The sequence below is a fragment of the Lissotriton helveticus genome, chromosome 12 (assembly GCF_964261635.1).
Source record: "Lissotriton helveticus chromosome 12, aLisHel1.1, whole genome shotgun sequence".
Taxonomy (NCBI): Eukaryota; Metazoa; Chordata; class Amphibia; order Caudata; family Salamandridae; genus Lissotriton; species Lissotriton helveticus.
In genome coordinates this window covers 837,251,577-837,277,637 of record NC_136073.1, presented here as the reverse complement: position 1 = coordinate 837,277,637, position 26,061 = coordinate 837,251,577, and the positions used below count along the sequence as shown (strand labels likewise).

The 26,061-nt window shown below is 49.2% G+C and overlaps 1 protein-coding gene across 1 annotated transcript in view; it reads left to right on the top strand.

The window, feature by feature from the left end:
* Nucleotides 1-26,061, top strand: part of MUC16 (mucin 16, cell surface associated) — a 194,810-nt gene that overhangs the window by 62,848 nt on the left and 105,901 nt on the right. The window contains exons 7-8 of the mRNA XM_078668928.1: nucleotides 22,415-22,555; nucleotides 25,144-26,054. Of these exons, the coding sequence (XP_078525054.1) occupies nucleotides 22,415-22,555; nucleotides 25,144-26,054 (1,052 nt within the window). The remainder of the gene's footprint in view (nucleotides 1-22,414; nucleotides 22,556-25,143; nucleotides 26,055-26,061) is intronic.

Sequence of the window (26,061 nt, the reverse complement as noted above, 5' to 3'; positions counted from 1 at the left end):
TTTTATTGTATTTATGAATTGTTTTACTCTTTTAAAACAAAGAAAACTAAAAAAGGTATTTGTTATCTTGTGTACATTTCTATTATGTGAATATGTCAATAAGCTTTGATGCCAAATTTGTCGAATAAAGCTTTTTTGGATTGGATTGGACAATCTCTGGATTTCGAGTGGGGCGTAATATGGGCAGACTGAGTTTTTTTACCCAAACACTTTCTCTGAAGTCATGAAATTCAGGTACAAAAAAGAAAATAGCCAACTAGGAACAGACTCCTTAGTACTGAGAAGACCAAAACATTACCCTGAAGGAGTAGGGCAGGTGGACACGTCAACCTGTATGTCTTTCCTCTATTGTAAATCTCATTTGGGGGAAACTCCAGAAGGGCCTGCCCTATGCATGTCTTGTGCCTCACTCACTATTGTATATTGAAGCAGAACAGTAAATATGTAACTCTGCTCATCCTCGTCCATAGCAGTAATTGTACACTTGTAGCACCTGCATCTTCCTTTCCAAATCAAGCTTCTTAGCTTGTCTGTGATATTAGCTTGTAATTGCAATGTGTTCTTCTCTATCAAAATTGTAGGTCCCACTACAAGCACTGCTGCACCTACCACAGGTCCACTGACATCCACAAGCACCGCAACTCCCACCGCAGCTCCACAAACCACCTCAAGCACTGCAGCTCCTTCCACAGCTCCACAGACCACCACCACTGCTTCTATTAAAGTTCCAGAGACCACCAGCATTTCCGCGGCTCCTACAACAGGTCTGCAAACCACCCAAACCGCTTCAACACCTACCGCTGCTCCGAGGACTACCATAAATGCAGCTACTGCAACCACAGCTCCACACACCACCATGAGTACTGTTGTTCCTACGACAGCTCAAGAAGTTACCACAAGCACCGAAGGACTGACCAAGAGACCAGAGACCACCAAAACCTCTTCCTCTGCACCAGTGACAGCTGGTGAGGACACCATAATCCCTACAAACCCTACAACAACAGCAGATAGCACAACTATTGCCACAGCAACTACCACAACAACAGGTACTATCACAACAACTGCTGCAACAATGCCATATGGCAAGACAATCACAAGCACTTCAAGTCTTAGTACAGGAGCAGAAAGCACAACAACCACTACAGCAATGACGACAGAAGAGGAAACTACCAGCACCACTGTGACAACTACCACAGGCGCTGGCACCACAACCGGTGCTGCAACACCTACCACAGGAACAGACACCACGAGAAGCATTCTATTACCTACCACAGAAACAGATGTCACAGACATCACTCCAACAGTTATTATTGGAACAAAAACGAACGCAAGTACTGCTTCAAACACAGTAGAAGTCACCACCGCAGTTACAGAAGAGCTTACTACAGCAGCAGATATCATAAAAAGCACTACAGAACCAACAAAGGGAGCAGAAATTGCTACTAGCACGGTTTCACTGACTACAGTAGCAGAGGCTACCACAAGTACTGCAGTGCCTACTACAACAGCTGAGGCCATCACAAGCACCACCACACTTCCAACCGTGGGTGAGGTCATCACAACCTCTCCAGCGCACACCACAGGAGCAGAGAGCACAACAATCACCATTGCATCTACGACAACAGCAGGTACCACAATAGCAATAGAAGAAGCAACAACAGTTGGCCAGATCTCCAAGCCTGTAGGTCTTATTACTGGAGCAGAAAGCACAACGACCACTGTAGCTACTATCACAGTGGGAGGAATGAACAGAACGTCTGCAGCGACAGAGACCACTTCAAGCACTTCCCCGTCTGTCACAGCACCAGAAACCACAAGAAGCACTACAGGTGTAGAGGCTACCAAAAGCATGGCAGCACCCACCACGGCAACAGAAACTATCACAAGTAGTGTTTCACCTACCACACAAGCAGGTACACCCACAAGAGCAGCAGAACCCACCAAGAGCACTGCTTTTCCTATTACTGGAGAGGAAACGTCCAAAGGAAGTGCAGGACCTATCACAGGAGCCGAGACAACTACAAGCAGTTCAGCCCCTACCACAGCACCAGAAACCAGTAGAAGCATTACAGCACCAACCACAACAGCAGTGAACACTGTAGCAACTGCAGCAAGTGCAAGGACAGAAGGGTTCGTCACAGGCTCTACAAGCGCTAGCATGGGAGCAGAAAACACCACAACCACAGCAGCACCTTCCACCACAGGAGGAATAATCAGAACCGCCAGAGCAGCGGGGGCCTTAACTGGCAATTCAGAACCTACTACAACACAAGAGGCGACAGCAAGTACTGCAACATCAATTACAGTAATAGTGGCCACTAAAAGCACTGCAGCACTTACAACAGGAGCAGAAACCACAATAAGCACAACAGAGACCAGCAACAGCAATGCTGCTCCTATCACTGGTGTGGAAACCACTAAAGGCAGTGCAGAACCTACTACAGCAGCCAAGTCCACTACAAGCACTTTAGTAATGACCACACCACTAGAAGTCATCAAAAGCACTGCTACTCCTATTACTAGTGCAAAAACCACTACAGACAGTGCAGCACCTACCACATCACCCGAGACGACTACAAACACGTCAGTGCCTACCATAGCCCCAGATGCCACAAGAAGCATTGCAACACCTTTTACAAGAACAGAGGCCACCAAAACTTCAGAAACACCCACTACAGAAGCAGAAACCACCACAAGTGGAGCAGAGACCACAACAAGCACTGCCACTCCTATCACTGGTGCAGAAACCAGTAGGGACAGTGCAGCACCTACCACAGCAACCATGACCACTACAAGCACTTCAACACCTACTGCAGACCTAGAGGCCACTAAAACCTCTGAAGCGCCAGCTAGAGGAGCAGAAACCACCATAACTGGAACAGAGGCAACAACTTTTACTCCTATTACTGGAGCGGAAACTACCGCAAGTGGAGCGGAGACCACCACAAGCACTGCCACACCTACCGCAGAACTAGAGGCCACCAAAAGCTCTGTGGCACAAACTACGGGAGCGGAAACCACCATAACTGTAGCAGAGACAACCACTGCCACTAATACTGGAGAGGAAACCACCAGAACCAGCTCTGCACCCACCACAGCAACCAAGACCACCCCAAGCCCCCAAGCACCTACAACAGCAGCAGAGACCACAAGAAGCACTGCAGAAGGCACACCTACCACAGCCATAGAGGCCACTCAAAGCACTACAGTTCCTACGACTGCTGCAGAACCCACCAGTGGCAGCAAAGCATCTATTACATCTGCTGAGACCACCACAACCACTCTATTACCTCCCATAACACAAGAGGTCACAACAAGCACTGTAGCACCCATTACAGTTACAAAAGGTACAGAAAGCGCTGCATCACCCACTACAGTAGCAGAAACCACCACAAGTGTGACAGAGACCACCACAAGCATTGCCACTCCTATTACTGGTGCAGAAACCAGCAGGAGCAGTGCAGCACCTACCACAGCAACTATGACCACTACAAGCACTTCAACACCTACTGCAGAATTAGAGGCCACTAAAACATCTGAAGCGCCAACTAGAGGAGCAGAAACCACCATAACTGGAACAGAGGCAACAACTTTCACCCCTATTACTGGAGCAGAACCTACCACAAGTGGAGCGGAGACCACCACAAGCACTGCCACTCCTGTCACTGGTGCAGAAACCAGCAGGGGTAGTGCAGCACCTACCACACCAACCACAGCCACTAGAATCACTTCAACACCTACCACGGAAGTAGAGGCCACCAAAAGCTCTGTGGCACAAACTACGGGAGCGGAAACCACCATAACTGTAGCAGAGACAACCACTGCCACTAATACCGGAGAGGAAACCACCAGAACCAGTTCTGCACCCACCACAGCAACCAAGACCACCCCAAGCACCCCAGCACCTACAACAGCAGCAGAGACCACAAGAAGCACTGCAGCAGCAATTTCAGAAAGAGTAACCACCAAAAGCACTGCAGAAGGCACACCTACCACAGCCATAGAGGCCACTCAAAGTACTACTGTTCCTACAACTGCTGCAGAACCCACCAGTGGCAGCAAAGCATCTATTACATCTGCTGAGACCACCACAACCACTCTATTACCTACCATAACACAAGAGGTCATAACAAGCACTGTAGCACCCATTACAGTTACAAAAGGTACAGAAAGCGCTGCATCACCCACTACAGTAGCAGAAACCACCACAAGTGTGACAGAGACCACCACAAGCACTGCCACTCCTATTACTGGTGCAGAAACCAGCAGGAGCAGTGCAGCACCTACCACAGCAACCATGACCACTACAAGCACTGCAACACCTACTGCAGAATTAGAGGCCACTAAAACATCTGAAGCGCCTACTACAGGAGCAGAAACCACCACAACTGTAGCAGAGACAACCACTGCCACTCCTACTGGAGAGGAAACCACCAGAACCAGTTCTGCACCTACCACAGCAACAAAGACCACCCCAAGCACCTCAGCACCTACAACAGCAGCAGAGACCACAAGAAGTACCGCAGCAGCTATTTCAGAAAGAGTGACCACCAAAAGCACTGCAGAAGGCACACCTACCACAGCACTAGAGGCCACCCAAAGCACTACTGCTCCTACGACTGGTGCAGAACCTACCAGAGGCAGCATAGCATCTATCACATCTGCTGAGACCACCACAACCACTCTATTACCTACCATAACACAAGAGGTCCCAACAAGCACTGTAGCACCCATTACAGTTACAAAAGGTTCAGAAAGCGCTGCATCACCCACTACAGTAGCAGAAACCACCACAAGTGTGACAGAGACCACCACAAGCACTGCCACTCCTATTACTGGTGCAGAAACCAGCAGGGGCAGTGCAGCATCTACCACAGCAACCATGACTACTACAAGCACTTCAACACCTACCACAGAACTAAAGGCCACTAAAACATCTGAGGCGCCTACTAGAGGAGCAGAAACCACCATAACTAAAACAGAGGCAACCACTTTCACTCCTATTACTGGAGCAGAAACTACCACAAGTGGAGCGGAGACCACCACAACCACTGCCATTAATACTGGAGAGGAAACCACCAGAACCAGCTCTGCACCCACCACAGCAACCAAGACCACCCCAAGCCCCCAAGCACCTACAACAGCAGCAGAGACCACAAGAAGCACTGCAGAAGGCACACCTACCACAGCCATAGAGGCCACTCAAAGCACTACTGTTCCTACGACTGCTGCAGAACCCACCAGTGGCAGCAAAGCATCTATTACATCTGCTGAGACCACCACAACCACTCTATTACCTACCATAACACAAGAGGTCACAACAAGCACTGTAGCACCCATTACAGTTACAAAAGGTACAGAAAGCGCTGCATCACCCACTACAGTAGCAGAAACCACCACAAGTGTGACAGAGACCACCACAAGCACTGCCACTCCTATTACTGGTGCAGAAACCAGCAGGAGCAGTGCAGCACCTACCACAGCAACCATGATCCCTACAAGCACTTCAACACCTAATGCAGAATTAGAGGCCACTAAAACATCTGAAGCGCCAACTAGAGGAGCAGAAACCACCATAACTGGAACAGAGGCAACAACTTTCACTCCTATTACTGGAGCAGAAACTACCACAAGTGGAGCGGGGACCACCACAAGCACTGCCACTCCTGTCACTGGTGCAGAAACCAGCAGGGGTAGTGCAGCACCTACCACACCAACCACAGCCACTAGAATCACTTCAACACCTACCACGGAAGTAGAGGCCACCAAAAGCTCTGTGGCACAAACTACGGGAGCGGAAACCACCATAACTGTAGCAGAGAAAACCACTGCCACTAATACCGGAGAGGATACCACCAGAACCAGTTCTGCACCCGCCACAGCAACCAAGACCACCCCAAGCACCCCAGCACCTACAACAGCAGCTGAGACCACAAGAAGCACTGCAGCAGCAATTTCAGAAATAGTAACCACCAAAAGCACTGCAGAAGGCACACCTACCACAGCCATAGAGGCCACTCAAAGTACTACTGTTCCTACGACTGCTGCAGAACCCACCAGTGGCAGCAAAGCATCTATTACATCGGCTGAGACCACCACAACCACTCTATTACCTACCATAACACAAGAGGTCATAACAAGCACTGTAGCAGCCATTACAGTTAAAAAAGGTACAGAAAGCGCTGCATCACCCACTACAGTAGCAGAAACCACCACAAGTGAGACAGAGACCACCACAAGCACTGCCACTCCTATTACTGGTGCAGAAACCAGCAGGAGCAGTGCAGCACCTACCACAGCAACCATGACCACTACAAGCACTGCAACACCTACTGCAGAATTAGAGGCCACTAAAACATCTGAAGCGCCTACTACAGGAGCAGAAACCACCACAACTGTAGCAGAGACAACCACTGCCACTCCTACTGGAGAGGAAACCACCAGAACCAGTTCTGCACCTACCACAGCAACAAAGACCACCCCAAGCACCTCAGCACCTACAACAGCAGCAGAGACCACAAGAAGCACCGCAGCAGCTATTTCAGAAAGAGTGACCACCAAAAGCACTGCAGAAGGCACACCTACCACAGCACTAGAGGCCACCCAAAGCACTACTGCTCCTACGACTGGTGCAGAACCTACCAGAGGCAGCATAGCATCTATCACATCTGCTGAGACCACCACAACCACTCTATTACCTACCATAACACAAGAGGTCCCAACAAGCACTGTAGCACCCATTACAGTTACAAAAGGTTCAGAAAGCGCTGCATCACCCACTACAGTAGCAGAAACCACCACAAGTGTGACAGAGACCACCACAAGCACTGCCACTCCTATTACTGGTGCAGAAACCAGCAGGGGCAGTGCAGCATCTACCACAGCAACCATGACTACTACAAGCACTTCAACACCTACCACAGAACTAAAGGCCACTAAAACATCTGAGGCGCCTACTAGAGGAGCAGAAACCACCATAACTAAAACAGAGGCAACCACTTTCACTCCTATTACTGGAGCAGAAACTACCACAAGTGGAGCGGAGACCACCCCAACCACTGCCACTAATACTGGAGAGGAAACCACCAGAACCAGCTCTGCACCCACCACAGCAACCAAGACCACCCCAAGCCCCCAAGCACCTACAACAGCAGCAGAGACCACAAGAAGCACTGCAGAAGGCACACCTACCACAGCCATAGAGGCCACTCAAAGCACTACTGTTCCTACGACTGCTGCAGAACCCACCAGTGGCAGCAAAGCATCTATTACATCTGCTGAGACCACCACAACCACTCTATTACCTACCATGACACAAGAGGTCACAACAAGCACTGTAGCACCCATTACAGTTACAAAAGGTACAGAAAGCGCTGCATCACCCACTACAGTAGCAGAAACCACCACAAGTGTGACAGAGACCACCACAAGCACTGCCACTCCTATTACTGGTGCAGAAACCAGCAGGAGCAGTGCAGCACCTACCACAGCAACCATGACCACTACAAGCACTTCAACACCTACTGCAGAATTAGAGGCCACTAAAACATCTGAAGCGCCAACTAGAGGAGCAGAAACCACCATAACTGGAACAGAGGCACCAACTTTCACTCCTATTACTGGAGCAGAAACTACCACAAGTGGAGCGGGGACCACCACAAGCACTGCCACTCCTGTCACTGGTGCAGAAACCAACAGGGGTAGTGCAGCACCTACCACACCAACCACAGCCACTAGAATCACTTCAACACCTACCACGGAAGTAGAGGCCACCAAAAGCTCTGTGGCACAAACTACGGGAGCGGAAACCACCATAACTGTAGCAGAGACAACCACTGCCACTAATACCGGAGAGGAAACCACCAGAACCAGTTCTGCACCCACCACCGCATCCAAGACCACCCCAAGCACCCCAGCACCTACAACAGCAGCAGAGACCACAAGAAGCACTGCAGCAGCAATTTCAGAAATAGTAACCACCAAACGCACTGCAGAAGGCACACCTACCACAGCCATAGAGGCCACTCAAAGTACTACTGTTCCTACGACTGCTGCAGAACCCACCAGTGGCAGCAAAGCATCTATTACATCTGCTGAGACCACCACAACCACTCTATTACCTACCATAACACAAGAGGTCATAACAAGCACTGTAGCACCCATTACAGTTACAAAAGGTACAGAAAGCGCTGCATCACCCACTACAGTAGCAGAAACCACCAAAAGTGTGAGAGAGACCACCACAAGCACTGCCACTCCTATTACTGGTGCAGAAACCAGCAGGAGCAGTGCAGCACCTACCACAGCAACCATGACCACTACAAGCACTGCAACACCTACTGCAGAATTAGAGGCCACTAAAACATCTGAAGCGCCTACTACAGGAGCAGGAACCACCACAACTGTAGCAGAGACAACCACTGCCAATCCTACTGGAGAGGAAACCACCAGAACCAGTTCTGCACCTACCACAGCAACAAAGACCACCCCAAGCACCTCAGCACCTACAACAGCAGCAGAGACCACAAGAAGCACCGCAGCAGCTATTTCAGAAAGAGTGACCACCAAAAGCACTGCAGAAGGCACACCTACCACAGCACTAGAGGCCACCCAAAGCACTACTGCTCCTACGACTGGTGCAGAACCTACCAGAGGCAGCATAGCATCTATCACATCTGCTGAGACCACCACAACCACTCTATTACCTACCATAACACAAGAGGTCCCAACAAGCACTGTAGCACCCATTACAGTTACAAAAGGTTCAGAAAGCGCTGCATCACCCACTACAGTAGCAGAAACCACCACAAGTGTGACAGAGACCACCACAAGCACTGCCACTCCTATTACTGGTGCAGAAACCAGCAGGGGCAGTGCAGCATCTACCACAGCAACCATGACTACTACAAGCACTTCAACACCTACCACAGAACTAGAGGCCACTAAAACATCTGAGGCGCCTACTAGAGGAGCAGAAACCACCATAACTAAAACAGAGGCAACCACTTTCACTCCTATTACTGGAGCAGAAACTACCACAAGTGGAGCGGAGACCACCACAAGCACTGCCACTCCTGTCACTGGTGCAGAAACCAGCAGGGGCAGTGCAGCACCTACCACACTAGCCACAGCCATTAGAATCACTTCAGCACCTACCACAGAAGTGGAGGCCACTAAAAGCTCTGTAGCACCCACTACAGGAGCAGAAACCACCATAACAGTAGCAGAGACAACCACTGCCACTCCTACTGGAGTGGAAACCACCAGAACCAGTTCTGCACCTACCACAGCAACCAAGACCACCCCAAGCACCTCAGCACCTACAACAGCAGCAGAGACCACAAGAAGCACGGCAGCAGCTATTTCAGAAAGAGTGACCACCAAAAGCACTGCAGAAGGCACACCTACCACAGCACTAGAGGCCACCCAAAAAACTCCTGCTCCTACGACTGGTGCAGAACCGATCAGCGGCAGCATAACATCTACCACATCTGCTGAGACCACCAAACCCACTCTATTACCTACCATAACACAAGAGGTCTCAACAAGCACTGTAGCACCCATTACGGGTACAAAAGGTAAAGAAAGCGCTGCATCACCCACTACAGTAGCAGAAACCACCACAAGAGGAGCCAAGCCCACAACAAGCACTGCCACTCCTATTACTGGTGCAGAAACCAGCAGGGGCAGTGCAGCACCTACCACAGCAACCATGACCACTACAAGCACTTCAACACCTACTGCAGAACTAGAGGCCACTAAAACATATGAAGCGCCTACTAGAGGAGCAGAAACCATCATAACTGGAACAGAGGAAAACACTTTCATTCCTATTACTGGAGCAAAAACTACCACAAGTGGAGCGGAGACCACCACAAGCACTGCCTCTCCTGTCACTAATGCAGAAACCAGCAGGGGCAGTGCAGCAGCTACCACACCAACCACAGCCACTACAATCACTTCACCACCTACCACAGAAGTAGAGGCCACTAAAAGCTCTTTGGCGCCCACTACAGGAGTGGAAACCACCATAACTGTAGCAGAGACACCCACTGCCACTCCTACTGGAGAGGAAACCACCAGAACCAGTTCTCCACCTTCCACAGCAACCAAGACCACCCCAAGCACCTCAGCACCTACAACAGCAGCAGAGACCGCAAGAAGCACCGCAGCAGCTATTTCAGAAAGAGTGACCACCAAAAGCACTGCAGAAGGCACATCTACCACAGCACTAGAGTCCACCCAAAGCACTACTGCTCCTACAACTGGTGCAGAACACACCAGCGGCAGCATAGCATCTATCACATCTGCTCAGACCACCACAACCACTCTATTACCGACCATAACACAAGAGGTCACAACAAGCACTGTAGCACCCATTACGGTTACAAATGATACAGAAAGCGCTGCATCACCAACTACAGTAGCAGAAACCACCACACGTGGAGCCGAGACTACCACAAGCACTGCCACTCCTATTACTGGTGCAGAAACCAGCAGAGGCAGTGAAGCACCTACCACCGCAACTATGACCACTACAAGCACTTCAACACCTACCGCAGAACTAGAGGCCACTAAAACATCTGAAACGCCTACTATGGGAGCAGAAACCACCATAACTGGATCAGAGGCAACCACTTTCACTCCTATTACTGGAGCACAAACTACCACAAGTGGAGCGGAGACCACCACAAGCACTGCCACTCCTGTCACTGGTGCAGAAACCAGCAGGGGCAGTGCAGCACCTACCACACCACCCACCGCCACTAGAATCACTTCAGCACCTACCACAGAAGTAGAGGCCACTAAAAGCTCTGTGGCACCCACTACGGGAGCGGAAACCACCTTAACTATAGCAGAGACAGCCACTACTACTGGAGAGGAAACCACCAGAACCAGTTCTGCACCCACCACAGCAACCAAGACCACCCCAAGCACCTCAGCACCTACAACAGCAGCAGAGACCACAAGAAGCACCGCATCAGCCATTTTAGAAATAGTGACCACCACAAGCACTGCAGAAGGCACACCTATCACAGCACTAGAGGCCACCCAAAGCACTACTGCTCCTAAGACTGGTGCAGAACCCACCAGCGGCAGCATAGCATCTATCGCATCTGCTGAGACCACCACAACCACTCTATCACCTATCATAACACAAGAGGTCACAACAAGCACTGTAGCACCCATTACGGATACAAAAGGTACAAAAAGCGCTGCATCACCAACTACATTAGCAGAAACCACCACAAGTGGAGCTGAGACCACCACAAGCACTGCCACTCCTATTATTGGTGCAGAAACCAGCAGGGGCAGTGCAGCACCTACCACAGCAACCATGACCACTACAAGCCATTCAACACCTACCGCAGAACTAGAGACCACTAAAACATCTGAAGCGCCTACTAGAGGAGCAGAAACCACCATAACTGGAACAGAGGCAGCCACTTTCACTCCGATTACTGGAGCAGAAACCACCAGAACCATTTCTGCACCTATCACAGCAACCACTACCACGACAAGCACTTTAACAACTACCACAGAAGTAGAGGCCACTAAAAGCACTGTAACACAAACTATAGGAGCAGACACCACCAGCACACCTGGAGCAGAGATAACCACTGCCAATGCGATTACTGGAGTGGAAACCAACAGAACCGGTTCTGCAACTACCACAACCGCCAAGACCACTACAAGCACTTCAGCGCGTACTACAGAAGCTGAGGCCATAAAAGGCACTACAGAAGCTGTTACAGGAACACAGGCCACGAAAATCCCTGCAGTTCTTACTGCAGGAGTTGAAACCAAAACAATCACAGTCGAGACCACCAAGACCACTGCAGCTCCTCTTAGCGCTTCAGAACCCTCTAGGAGTAGTGCAACACCTATCACTGTGGCTGAGACCACAGCACACACATCAGCATTTATCACAGCATTAGAGGCCACTAGAAACCCCACAGCACCTATTACAGAAATAGTGGCCAACAAAAGCACTGCAGAGCGTACATCTACCACAGCACTAGAGGCTTCCCTAAGCAGTACTGCTCCTTTAACTGGTGCGGAAACTACCAGAGGCAGCACAGCATCCGTCACATCAGCTGAGACAACCACTGTATTGCCTACAACTGCACAAGAGGTCACAAGAAGCACTGTAGCACCTATTACAGGTAGCAAGGCCTCCGAAAGCACTGCATCACCCACTACAGTAGCAGAAACCACCACAAGTGGAGCAGAGCCCACAACAAGCATTGCCACTCCTATCACTGATGCAGAAACCAGCAGGGGTAGTGCAGCACCAACCACAGCAACCACAACCACTACAAGCACTTCAACACCTACCACAGAACTAGAGGCCACTAAAAACTCTGAAGCACCTACTAGAGGAGCAGAAACCATGATAACCGGGGAAGAGTCTAACACTCCTATTATTGGAGCGAAAACCAGCAGAACCAGTTTTGCACCTACCACAGCAGCTAAGACCTCCCCAAGCACTTCAGAACCTACAACATCAGCAGAGACCACAAGAAGCACCGAAGCAGCTATTTCAGAAAGAATGACCACTAAAAGCACTGCAGAACGTACACCTCGCACAGCACTAGAGGCCACCCAAAGCACTACTGCTCCTATAACTGGTGCAGAAACTATAAGCGGCAGCATAGCATCTGTCACAACTGCCGAGACCACCACAATCCCTCTATTACCTACTATAGCACAAGAGGTCACAAGAAGCACTGTAGCACCTATTATGGATACAAAGGCAACTAAAAGCGCTGCATCACCCACTACAGTAGCGGAAACCACCACAAGTGGAGCTGAGACCACCACAACCCCTGCCGCTCCTATTATTGGTGCAGAAACCAGCAGGGGCAGTGAAGCACCTACCACAGCAATAACGACCACTACAAGCACTTCAACAACCACCACAGAACTAGAGGCCACTAAAACATCTAAAGTGCCTACTGGAGTAGCAGAAACCACCATAACTAGAACAGAGGCAACCTCTTTCACTCCTACTACTGGAGCACAAACTACCACAAGTGGAGCGGAGACCACCACAAGCACTGCTGCTCCTATCACTGGTGCAGAAACCAGCAGCGGCAGTGCAGCACCTACCACACCAACCACAGCCACTAGAATCACTTCAGCACCTACCACAGACGTAGAGGTCACTAAAAGCTTTGTGGCACCCACTACTCAAGCAGAAAACACCATAACTGTAGCAGAAACAACCACTGCCACTCCTACTGGAGAGGAAACCACCACAACCAGTTCTGCACCTACCACAGCAGCCAAGACCACCCCAAGCACCTCAGCACCCACAGCAGCAGCAGAGACCGCAAGAAGCACAGCAGCAGCGATTTCAGAAAGAGTGACCACCAAAAGCACTGCAGAAGGCACACCAACCACAGCCATAGAGGCGACTCAAAGCACCACTGTTCCTACGACTGGTGCAGAACCCACCAGAGGTAGGATAGCATCTGTCACATCTGCGGAGACCACCACAACCACTCTATTACCTACCATGACACAAGAGGTCACAACATCCACTGTAGCACCCATTACAGATACAAAAGGTGCAGAAAGCGCTGCATCAACCACTAAAGTAGCAGAAACCACCACAAGTGGAGCCGAGACCACCACAAGCACCGCCACTACTATTATTGGTGCAGAAACCAGCAGGGGCAGTGCAGCACCTACCACAGCAACCATGACCACTACAAGCACTTCAACACCTACCGCAGAACTAGAGGCCACTAAAACATCTGAAGCCCCTACTAGAGGAGCAGAAACCACCATAACTGTAGCAGAGACAACCACCGCCACTCCTACTCGAGAGGAAACCACCAGAACCAGTTCTGCACCTACCACAGCAACCAAGACCAACCCAAGCACCTCAGCACCTACAATAGAAGCAGAGACCACAAGAAGCGCTGCAGCAGCTATTTCAGAAAGAGTGCCCACCAAAAGCACTGCAGAAGGCACACCTACCACAATAATAACGACCACTACAAGCACTTCAACAACCACCACAGAACTAGAGACCACTAAAACATCTAAAGCGCCTACTGGAGTAGCAGAAACCACCATAACTGGAACAGAGGCAACCACTTTCACTCCTACTACTGGAGCACAAACTACCACAAGTGGAGCGGAGACCACCACAAGCACTGCTGCTCCTATCACTGGTGCAGAAACCAGTAGCGGCAGTGCAGCACCTACCACACCAACCACAGCCACTAGAATCACTTCAGCACCTACCACAGACGTAGAGGTCACTAAAAGCTCAGTGGCACCCACTACTCAAGCAGAAAACACCATAACTGTAGCAGAAACAACCACTGCCACTCCTACTGGAGAGGAAACCACCACAACCAGTTCTGCACCTACCACAGCAGCCAAGACCACCCCAAGCACCTCAGCACCCACAACAGCAGCAGAGACCGCAAGAAGCACAGCAGCAGCGATTTCAGAAAGAGTGACCACCAAAAGCACTGCAGAAGGCACACCAACCACAGCCATAGAGGCGACTCAAAGCACCACTGTTCCTAAGACTGGTGCAGAACCCACCAGAGGTAGGATAGCATCTGTCACATCTGCTGAGACCACCACAACCACTCTATTACCTACCATAACACAAGAGGTCACAACAAGCACTGTAGCACCCATTACAGATACAAAAGGTGCTGAAAGCGCTGCATCAACCACTAAAGTAGCAGAAACCACCACAAGTGGAGCTGAGACCACCACAAGCACTGCCACTCCTATTATTGGTGCAGAAACCAGCAGGGGCAGTGCAGCACCTACCACAGCAACCATGACCACTACAAGCCATTCAACACCTACCGCAGAACTAGAGACCACTAAAACATCTGAAGCGCCTACTAGAGGAGCAGAAACCACCATAACTGGAACAGAGGCAGCCACTTTCACTCCGATTACTGGAGCAGAAACCACCAGAACCATTTCTGCACCTATCACAGCAACCACTACCACGACAAGCACTTTAACAACTACCACAGAAGTAGAGGCCACTAAAAGCACTGTAACACAAACTATAGGAGCAGACACCACCAGCACACCTGGAGCAGAGATAACCACTGCCAATGCGATTACTGGAGTGGAAACCAACAGAACCGGTTCTGCAACTACCACAACCGCCAAGACCACTACAAGCAGCACTTCAGCGCGTACTACAGAAGCTGAGGCCATAAAAGGCACTACAGAAGCTGTTACAGGAACACAGGCCACGAAAATCCCTGCAGTTCTTACTGCAGGAGTTGAAACCAAAACAATCACAGTCGAGACCACCAAGACCACTGCAGCTCCTCTTAGCGCTTCAGAACCCTCTAGGAGTAGTGCAACACCTATCACTGTGGCTGAGACCACAGCACACACATCAGCATTTATCACAGCATTAGAGGCCACTAGAAACCCCACAGCACCTATTACAGAAATAGTGGCCAACAAAAGCACTGCAGAGCGTACATCTACCACAGCACTAGAGGCTTCCCTAAGCAGTACTGCTCCTTTAACTGGTGCGGAAACTACCAGAGGCAGCACAGCATCCGTCACATCAGCTGAGACAACCACTGTATTGCCTACAACTGCACAAGAGGTCACAAGAAGCACTGTAGCACCTATTACAGGTAGCAAGGCCTCCGAAAGCACTGCATCACCCACTACAGTAGCAGAAACCACCACAAGTGGAGCAGAGCCCACAACAAGCATTGCCACTCCTATCACTGATGCAGAAACCAGCAGGGGTAGTGCAGCACCAACCACAGCAACCACAACCACTACAAGCACTTCAACACCTACCACAGAACTAGAGGCCACTAAAAACTCTGAAGCACCTACTAGAGGAGCAGAAACCATGATAACCGGGGAAGAGTCTAACACTCCTATTATTGGAGCGAAAACCAGCAGAACCAGTTTTGCACCTACCACAGCAGCTAAGACCTCCCCAAGCACTTCAGAACCTACAACATCAGCAGAGACCACAAGAAGCACCGAAGCAGCTATTTCAGAAAGAATGACCACTAAAAGCACTGCAGAACGTACACCTCGCACAGCACTAGAGGCCACCCAAAGCACTACTGCTCCTATAACTGGTGCAGAAACTATAAGCGGCAGCATAGCATCTGTCACAACTGCCGAGACCACCACAATCCCTCTATTACCTACTATAGCACAAGAGGTCACAAGAAGCACTGTAGCACCTATTATGGATACAAAGGCAACTAAAAGCGCTGCATCACCCACTACAGTAGCGGAAACCACCACAAGTGGAGCTGAGACCACCACAACCCCTGCCGCTCCTATTATTGGTGCAGAAACCAGCAGGGGCAGTGAAGCACCTACCACAGCAATAACGACCACTACAAGCACTTCAACAACCACCACAGAACTAGAGGCCACTAAAACATCTAAAGTGCCTACTGGAGTAGCAGAAACCACCATAACTAGAACAGAGGCAACCTCTTTCACTCCTACTACTGGAGCACAAACTACCACAAGTGGAGCGGAGACCACCACAAGCACTGCTGCTCCTATCACTGGTGCAGAAACCAGCAGCGGCAGTGCAGCACCTACCACACCAACCACAGCCACTAGAATCACTTCAGCACCTACCACAGACGTAGAGGTCACTAAAAGCTCTGTGGCACCCACTACTCAAGCAGAAAACACCATAACTGTAGCAGAAACAACCACTGCCACTCCTACTGGAGAGGAAACCACCACAACCAGTTCTGCACCTACCACAGCAGCCAAGACCACCCCAAGCACCTCAGCACCCACAGCAGCAGCAGAGACCGCAAGAAGCACAGCAGCAGCGATTTCAGAAAGAGTGACCACCAAAAGCACTGCAGAAGGCACACCAACCACAGCCATAGAGGCGACTCAAAGCACCACTGTTCCTACGACTGGTGCAGAACCCACCAGAGGTAGGATAGCATCTGTCACATCTGCGGAGACCACCACAACCACTCTATTACCTACCATGACACAAGAGGTCACAACATCCACTGTAGCACCCATTACAGATACAAAAGGTGCAGAAAGCGCTGCATCAACCACTAAAGTAGCAGAAACCACCACAAGTGGAGCCGAGACCACCACAAGCACCGCCACTCCTATTATTGGTGCAGAAACCAGCAGGGGCAGTGCAGCACCTACCACAGCAACCATGACCACTACAAGCACTTCAACACCTACGGCAGAACTAGAGGCCACTAAAACATCTGAAGCCCCTACTAGAGGAGCAGAAACCACCATAACTGTAGCAGAGACAACCACCGCCACTCCTACTCGAGAGGAAACCACCAGAACCAGTTCTGCACCTACCACAGCAACCAAGACCAACCCAAGCACCTCAGCACCTACAATAGAAGCAGAGACCACAAGAAGCGCTGCAGCAGCTATTTCAGAAAGAGTGCCCACCAAAAGCACTGCAGAAGGCACACCTACCACAATAATAACGACCACTACAAGCACTTCAACAACCACCACAGAACTAGAGACCACTAAAACATCTAAAGCGCCTACTGGAGTAGCAGAAACCACCATAACTGGAACAGAGGCAACCACTTTCACTCCTACTACTGGAGCACAAACTACCACAAGTGGAGCGGAGACCACCACAAGCACTGCTGCTCCTATCACTGGTGCAGAAACCAGTAGCGGCAGTGCAGCACCTACCACACCAACCACAGCCACTAGAATCACTTCAGCACCTACCACAGACGTAGAGGTCACTAAAAGCTCAGTGGCACCCACTACTCAAGCAGAAAACACCATAACTGTAGCAGAAACAACCACTGCCACTCCTACTGGAGAGGAAACCACCACAACCAGTTCTGCACCTACCACAGCAGCCAAGACCACCCCAAGCACCTCAGCACCCACAACAGCAGCAGAGACCGCAAGAAGCACAGCAGCAGCGATTTCAGAAAGAGTGACCACCAAAAGCACTGCAGAAGGCACACCAACCACAGCCATAGAGGCGACTCAAAGCACCACTGTTCCTAAGACTGGTGCAGAACCCACCAGAGGTAGGATAGCATCTGTCACATCTGCTGAGACCACCACAACCACTCTATTACCTACCATAACACAAGAGGTCACAACAAGCACTGTAGCACCCATTACAGATACAAAAGGTGCTGAAAGCGCTGCATCAACCACTAAAGTAGCAGAAACCACCACAAGTGGAGCCGAGACCACCACAAGCACCGCCACTCCTATTATTGGTGCAGAAACCAACAGGGGCAGTGCAGCAACTACCACAGCAACGATGACCACTACAAGCACTTCAACACCTACCGCAGAACTAGAGGCCGCCAAAACATCTGAAGCCCCTACTAGAGGAGCAGAAACCACCATAACTGTAGCAGAGACAACCACTGCCACTCCTACTCGAGAGGAAACCACCAGAACCAGTTCTACACCTACCACAGCAACCAAGACCAACCCAAGCACCTCAGCACCTACAATAGAAGCAGAGACCACAAGAAGCGCTGCAGCAGCTATTTCAGAAAGAGTGACCACCAAAAGCACTGCAGAAGGCACACCTACCACTGCACCAGAGGCCACCCAAAGCACTCCTGCTCCTACAACTGGTGCAGAACCCACCAGCGGCAGCATAGCATCTATCACATCTGCTGAGACCACCACAACCACTCTATTACCTACCATAACACAAGAGGTCACAACGAGCACTGTAGCACCCATTACAGTTACAAAAGGTACAGAAAGCGCTGAATCACCCACTACAGTAGCAGAAACCACCACAAGTGTGACAGAGACTACCACAAGCACTGACACTCCTATCACTGGTTCACAGACAAGCTGGGGCAGTGCAGCACCTACCACAGCAACCACGACCACTACAAGCACTTCAATGCCTCCCACCAAACTAGAGGCCACTAAAAGCTCTGCAGCACCAAATACAGTAGCAGAAACCACAACAAGTGTGACAGAGACCACCACAAGCACTGCCACTCCTATTACTGGTGCAGAAACCAGCAGGGGCAGTGCAGCACCTACCACATCAACCATGACCACTACAAGCACTTCACTACCTACCACAGCACTAGAGGCCACCCAAAGCCCTTTTACTCCTACGACTGTTGCAGAACCCACCAACGGCAGCATAGCATCTATCACATCTGCTGAGACCACCACAACCACTCTATTACCTACCATAACACAAGAAGTCACAACAAGCACTGTAGCACCCATTACGGGTACAAAAAATACAGAAAGCACTGCATCCCCCACTACAGTAGTAGAAGCCACCACAAGTGGAGCCGAGACCACCACAAACACTGCCACTTCTATTATTGGTCCAGAAACCAGCAGGGGCAGTGCAGCACCTACTACACCAACCATGACTACTACAAGCACTTCAACACCTACCACAGAACTGGAGGCCACTAAAACATCTGAAGCGCCTACTAGAGGAGCAGAAACCACCATAACTGGAACAGAGGCAGCCACTTTCACTCCTATTACTGGAGCAGTAACCACCAAAACCATTTCTGCACCTACCACAGCAACCACTACCACTACAAGCACTTTAGCAACTACCACAGAAGTAGAGGCCATTAAAATCTCTGTAGCACAAACTATAGGAGCAGAAACCACCAGCACACCTGGAGCAGAGATAACCACTGCCAATCCGATTACTGGAGTGGAAAGCACCAGAACCAGTTCTGCACCTACCACAACCACCATGACCACTTCAAGCACTTCAGGGCCTACTACAGAAGCTGAGGTCACAAAAGGCACTACAGAAGCTGTTACAGGAACACAGACCACGAAAAGCCCTGCATTTCTTACTGCAGGTGTTGAAACCACAACAATCGCAGTCGCGACCACCAAGACCACTGCAGCTCCTCTTAGCGCTTCAGAACCCTCCAGGAGTAGTGCAACACCTATCACTGTGGCTGAGACCACAGCACACACATCAGCACTTATCACAGCATTACAGGCCACTAGAAACCCCACCGCACCTATTACAGAAATAGTGGCCAGCAAAAGCACTGCAGAGCGTACATCTACCACAACACTAGAGGCTTCCCTAAGCAGTAATGCCCCTCTAACTGGTGCAGAAACCACCAGAGGCAGCACAGCATCCGTCACATCAGCTGAGACCCCCACAAGCACTGTAATGCCTACAACTGCACAAAAGGTAACAAGAAGCAGTGTAGCACCTATTACAGGTACCAAGGCCTCCGAAAGCACTGCATCCCCCACTACAGTAGCAGAAACCACGACAAGTGGAGCAGAGCCCACAACAAGCACTGCCACTCCTATCACTGATGCAGAAACCAGCAGGGGAAGTGCAGCACCAACCACTGCAACCACAACCACGTCAACACCTACCACAGAACTAGAGGCCACTAAAACCTCTGAAGCACCTACTAGAGGAGCAGAAACCACGATAACTGGAAAAGAGTCTACCACTCCTATTACTGTAGCGGAAACCATCAGAACCAGTTTTGCACCTACCACAGCAGCTAAGACCACCCCAAGCACTTCAGAACCTACAACAGCAGCAGAGACCATAAGAAGCACTGCAGCAGCTATTTCAGAAAGAGTGACCACCAAAAGCACTGCAGAAGGCACACCTACCACAGCACTAGAGGCCACCCAAAGCACTACTGCTCCTAAGACTGGCGCAGAACCCAGCAGCGGCAGCATAGCATCTGTCACATCTGCTGAGGCCACCACAATCACTCTATTACCTACTATAGCACAAGAGGTCACAAGAAGTACTGTAGCACCCATTACGGGTACAAAGGCCACAGAAAGCGCTGCATCGCCCACTACAATAGCAGAAACCACCACAAGTGGAGCGGAGACCACTACAAGCACAGCCACTCCTATCATTGGTGCAGAAACCAGCAATGGCAGTGCAGCACCTACCACAGCAATTACAGCCACTAAAATTATTTCAGTACCTACCACAGCACTAGAGGCCACCAAGAACCCTTCAGCACCTACTAGAGTAGCAGAAACCACCATAATTGAAGTGGAGACAACCACAAGCACTGCAGCTCCTACTACTGAAGCGGTAGCCTCCAGAGCCAGTGATGCATCTACCACAGCAGCCAAGACCACTCCAACCAATTCACATACCACAGCAGTAGAAGTTACAAGCAGAACAGCAGCAGCTATTACTGAAATAGAGGCGACCAAAAGCACAGGAGCACAAACCACCAGAACTAGAGAGGGGACAACCACAAGCACTGCTGCTCCTCTAACTGGAGCGGAAACCACCAGAAGCAGTGCAACACCTACCACAGAATACAAGACCACTCCAAGCACTTCAGCACATACCACAGCACCCGGGACTACAAGAAGTACTACAATGACTACCACTGTAGCAGACTCTACAACAAGCGCTTTGGGATCAAGCAAAGCACCAGAGACCATCAAAATCTCATCTACACCTGCTACAGAACAAGAGGTCACAAAATACACTTCTGCACTTACCATAGTATCAGAGACCACCGCACGAGTATCACCACCTTCCACAACAGCACGGTTCACCACAGGCATTCCAGCACCATTCACCGCACCAGAAGCAACCACAAGCAGTGCAGCACGCACGACAGACACAAAGACCACAAGTGCAACTGCAGGTACAATATTTAGGACGTTTTATCTTGTTTGATCCTGGCTTTTTACTATCACCATTCTCCTCCGTATGCTCTGTTACAATTCTGCCTCTCTGCTTCTGTTTTCGTTAGTGCTTTAAATGGGAAGGTACTATATAGTAGTGAGTATGTGCACTTAAAATATTTTGAATAGAAGAGTATTTGCACTTTTCAGGACTCCTGCAATATATTTAATGGGAGGAGGAGGGTAACTGCACTTTTCAGGAGCAAACAGGTACTTTAATAGTAAGTCCCTGGATCTATGTTTCCATTAAAAGCATTAATTTTCCTTCTTTGGTTTAAACCTGTAAAAGACAGAAGGCGGGACTGAATATCACCCTCTGAGCAAACATTCTTTCATTACTGCATTTTCTTTATAAGAATCATTAACAAACATTTAAGTAAATGTTAAACTATACATTATAACAGTTTAATAATAAATACAGACACTGAAAATGTAGAGTTCAGTGGAATGATTATTTCTGATTTATTTGCCACATTTGGGAATCTTGGCATTGTTGCAAGCCTGTTGTAATGTGGCCCTGATGCATGGGCGACCTATGGAATGCTCAGCTCTGGAATGTATGTCACGGAGGCGTTGTTGGTAAGGGCTCAGTGAGGACTTCCCGGCTCAACGTAACGCGAGTCCCCGCCATTTTAAAAATCTGTTACTTGAGAACAAATGGAATGTTCTTTCCTTGCCACTCCTTCAGTCAGTGCCAGCACTAAGTGTAATGTATTTTCCACAGGGCCAATAACAGAAGAGATTATTGTTCCTATGACTGAGAAGCCAGCAGAGCAACTTCCGGGGGGAAACACTACAACAACTCAACAAACCACACTGACCTCAGCAACCATCGGAACAACAGTGACAAGCAAAGGTAAGACTAAGGCTATAGGGGGACCTGAGCTGTCAATCCTGGTAGATACCACTAATCAAGGGGGGGGGGTGCACTCTGCACATAAGGGGGTTTCTTTGGTGGATAACAGGAGTGATGGTGGAGGATGGGTGTAGCGATTAACCCGTCAGCTCACTACACTCAGACGAAGAATTATTGATCTTGGAGGCTCTGTGATGACATCACCAGCCAATTACCAGGTGACAACCTCCACCCCCAAAAGTTCTATTTGCCAGAAATTCGTTTTCCTTTACTTTGATAAAGGCAATTTCAGGTAAACTGTTACTTCACGTGATGGATGCAAAAACACCCTCACAGCTTCCTCTGACTGACGAGAAGAAAGGATGCCAAGCAGAACTTTAACATAGAGTACTATGAACAGAACAATGTAGGTAAACGAAGTAAATTTTTTTACAATGTCACCCTCGTCACATTCTTTAAGAACCAATAGACACCCAAAGAGCTAAATCAAACCTCAACATAATCTCTGTAAAAAACACAATAAGAGAAGAGATACCCAGGAAATGACTTACGAAGCACCAGCATTAGACCATCGGAGTATGTGTTCATAGTTAGTTGCCTTTAAAACTCTAACATTTTGGCTTATGCTTTTCACCAGTATGAGAATATACTACAAGTGATGGTTACTGTTCATGGTATTATTTCCGCACAAAATACTGTCTGCAATTACTAAGGTTTTGCGCTTGCTGATTCATGACTCAAAGCAACAAAAAAAGGCGCAACGATCAACTATAGATTAAAAAGGCCATCAGAACATCTCTAAAATGTGTTGCGTTGCTCAAGGGTCTCCACAAACCTTGGTAAATTTGCTCTGATCTTTGATTCCACTGAAGGAAAGCTATTAAAGAGGAACATTTGTATTGTTTCTCATCCTTCCAAGTTGTCTATGCATGCTTGGAACATACTTAAAAAAGACCATGTAGTCCAGAAATAAGAAATGTCAGGACTCCAATTTGTGTAATTCACTGAAACTTGACAAAGGTATCCAAATAAATTCCTACTGCTGTAGGCTCTGAAGTGCTGTTGTATTCTACCTGGCAATATAAATATTATATCATAGTTTCCTGTTATAAGTTAACAGTGCTATGGAATTCTCATGGGAAATATTTTTACATTTTGGAATCAATTTTATTTTACTTATTTACCTCCCACCCTTTAAAAATGTAAAACATTTATGAATTTTGCAGGATTAGATTTGTGGGAGCTCTTGGTTAATCTAAATGAAGTCTTAGTTGAATTTACCAAAATTTCAAATAAGTATTGACCTGCATTTATAGCGACTTCACAGTATTTTGACTGCACTATATTACTAAGGTAAGTAGATGCGCAGTTATGATAGTAACTCTCCATTTCCTCTGCGTTTGCGTATCTCGATGATGTATGTCCAGGCTGATATTGCTCTAGTCAATATTTTGACTTACAATCTATAAAATGGGTCTTTCCACTGAATGGAGTAGGGGCCAGAGTAAAAACAGTCTTATGCCTTCCTACAGGATGTGTAAATCTAATTGAAAGGAGCCAGACTCATTATTGGTCAATTACTACTGCTCTGCTAATCCAAAATGGGCGGATAACTGGAGAGTGAAATTCATCCCCAAAACATCTAACTTCTAATGGACTCCTTGGTACTGAGAGGACTGATAAACTTTGTTGAAAATGTAAGCCCTGAACATTCACCTAGAAGGAAAGAACAGGAAAAAACAGCCTGCAATGTGTCTTTCTCTGATGTATGTCCCTATTGGCTGAATCTCCTCAAGGGCCCTGCACCGTGTGGCCTTGTGCCTCACACATTCATTATTGTGCATTGAAACAGAACAGCAAATGTGTAAATGTGCATTACTATATCACAACTCTTGCTTCTTTCAGGTGCGCAAACAGTAACTGCACATGTGTAGCAAGCACCCCGCAGCTCCCTTTCCACCTCAAGTTTTCAAGCCTGTCTATGAAGTTAGCTTGTAATTGCAATGTGTTCTTCTTTGCCACTATTGTAGGGCCCACTACAAGAACTGCAGCACCAAACACAGCTCCACAGACCTCCACAAGCACTGCAGCTCCACAAACCACCTCCAGCACTGCAGCACCACAAACCTCCTCAAGCACCGCAGCTCCTACCACAGCTCCACAGACCTCCACAAGCACTGCAGCACCACAAACCACCTCAAGCACTGCAGCACCACGAACCTCCACAAGCACCGCATCTCCTACCACAGCTCCACAGACCTCCACAAGCACTGCGGCACCACAAACCACCTCAAGCACTGCAGCACCACGAACCTCCTCAAGCACCGCATCTCCTACCACAGCTCCACAGACCTCCACAAGCACTGCAGCACCACAAACCACCTCAAGCACTGCAGCACCACGAACCTCCACAAGCACCGCATCTCCTACCACAGCTCCACAGACCTCCACAAGCACTGCGGCACCACAAACCACCTCAAGCACTGCAGCACCACGAACCTCCTCAAGCACCGCATCTCCTACCACAGCTCCACAGACCTCCACAAGCACTGCAGCACCACAAACCACCTCAAGCACCGCAGCACAGCAAACCTCCTCAAGCAATGCAGCTCCTACCACAGCTCCACAGACCTCCACACGCACTGCAGCACCACAAACCACCTCAAGCACTGCAGCTCCTACCCCAGCTCCACAGACCTCCACCACAGCTCCTATCACAGGTCCAGAGACCACCAGCATCTCTGCAGCTACTACAACTGCGGCTCAAACCACCCAAATCACTTCGATTCCTACCACAGCTCTCATGACTACCAAAACGGCAGCCATTATCAATACAGCTCATCCGACCACCAGGAGTACTGTTGTTCCTACGACATCTAAAGAGATTACCACAGGCACTGACGGACTGACCAAAAGACCAGAGACCACTAAAACCACAACTATTGCAACAGTGACAGCTGGTGAGGGCACCATAATCCCTACAAACCCAACCACAACAGCAGAGAGCACAACTATTGCTGCAGCAACTACCACCACAACAGGTACCATCCCAGCAACTGCAACAACACCTTTAGGCAAGATCATCACAAGCACTTCAAGTCTTAGCGCAGGAACAGAAAGCAGCACAACCACTGCAGCAATGATGACAGAAAGTGAAATGACCAGAACCACTGTGACATCTCCCACAGGAGCTGGGACTAAAGAGGGAACTGCAACATCTGCCACAGGATCAGACACCACTAAAACCATGGCATTGCCTACCACGGAAGGAGACACCATAAAAGTCACTACAGCAAATACTACAGGAGCAAAATCTATGGCAAGTACTGTCTCAACCACCACAGAGGCAGCAACCACCAGGGTCATGGAAGTACTTTCCACAGGAGCAGAGAGCCCACAAAGTACTACAACACCTTCGAAAGGAGTAGAAAGTGCTACAAGCACAGTTTCACTGTCTACAGTGGCAGAGGCTACCACAAGTACCACTGTGCCTACTACAACAGCTGAGGTCATCA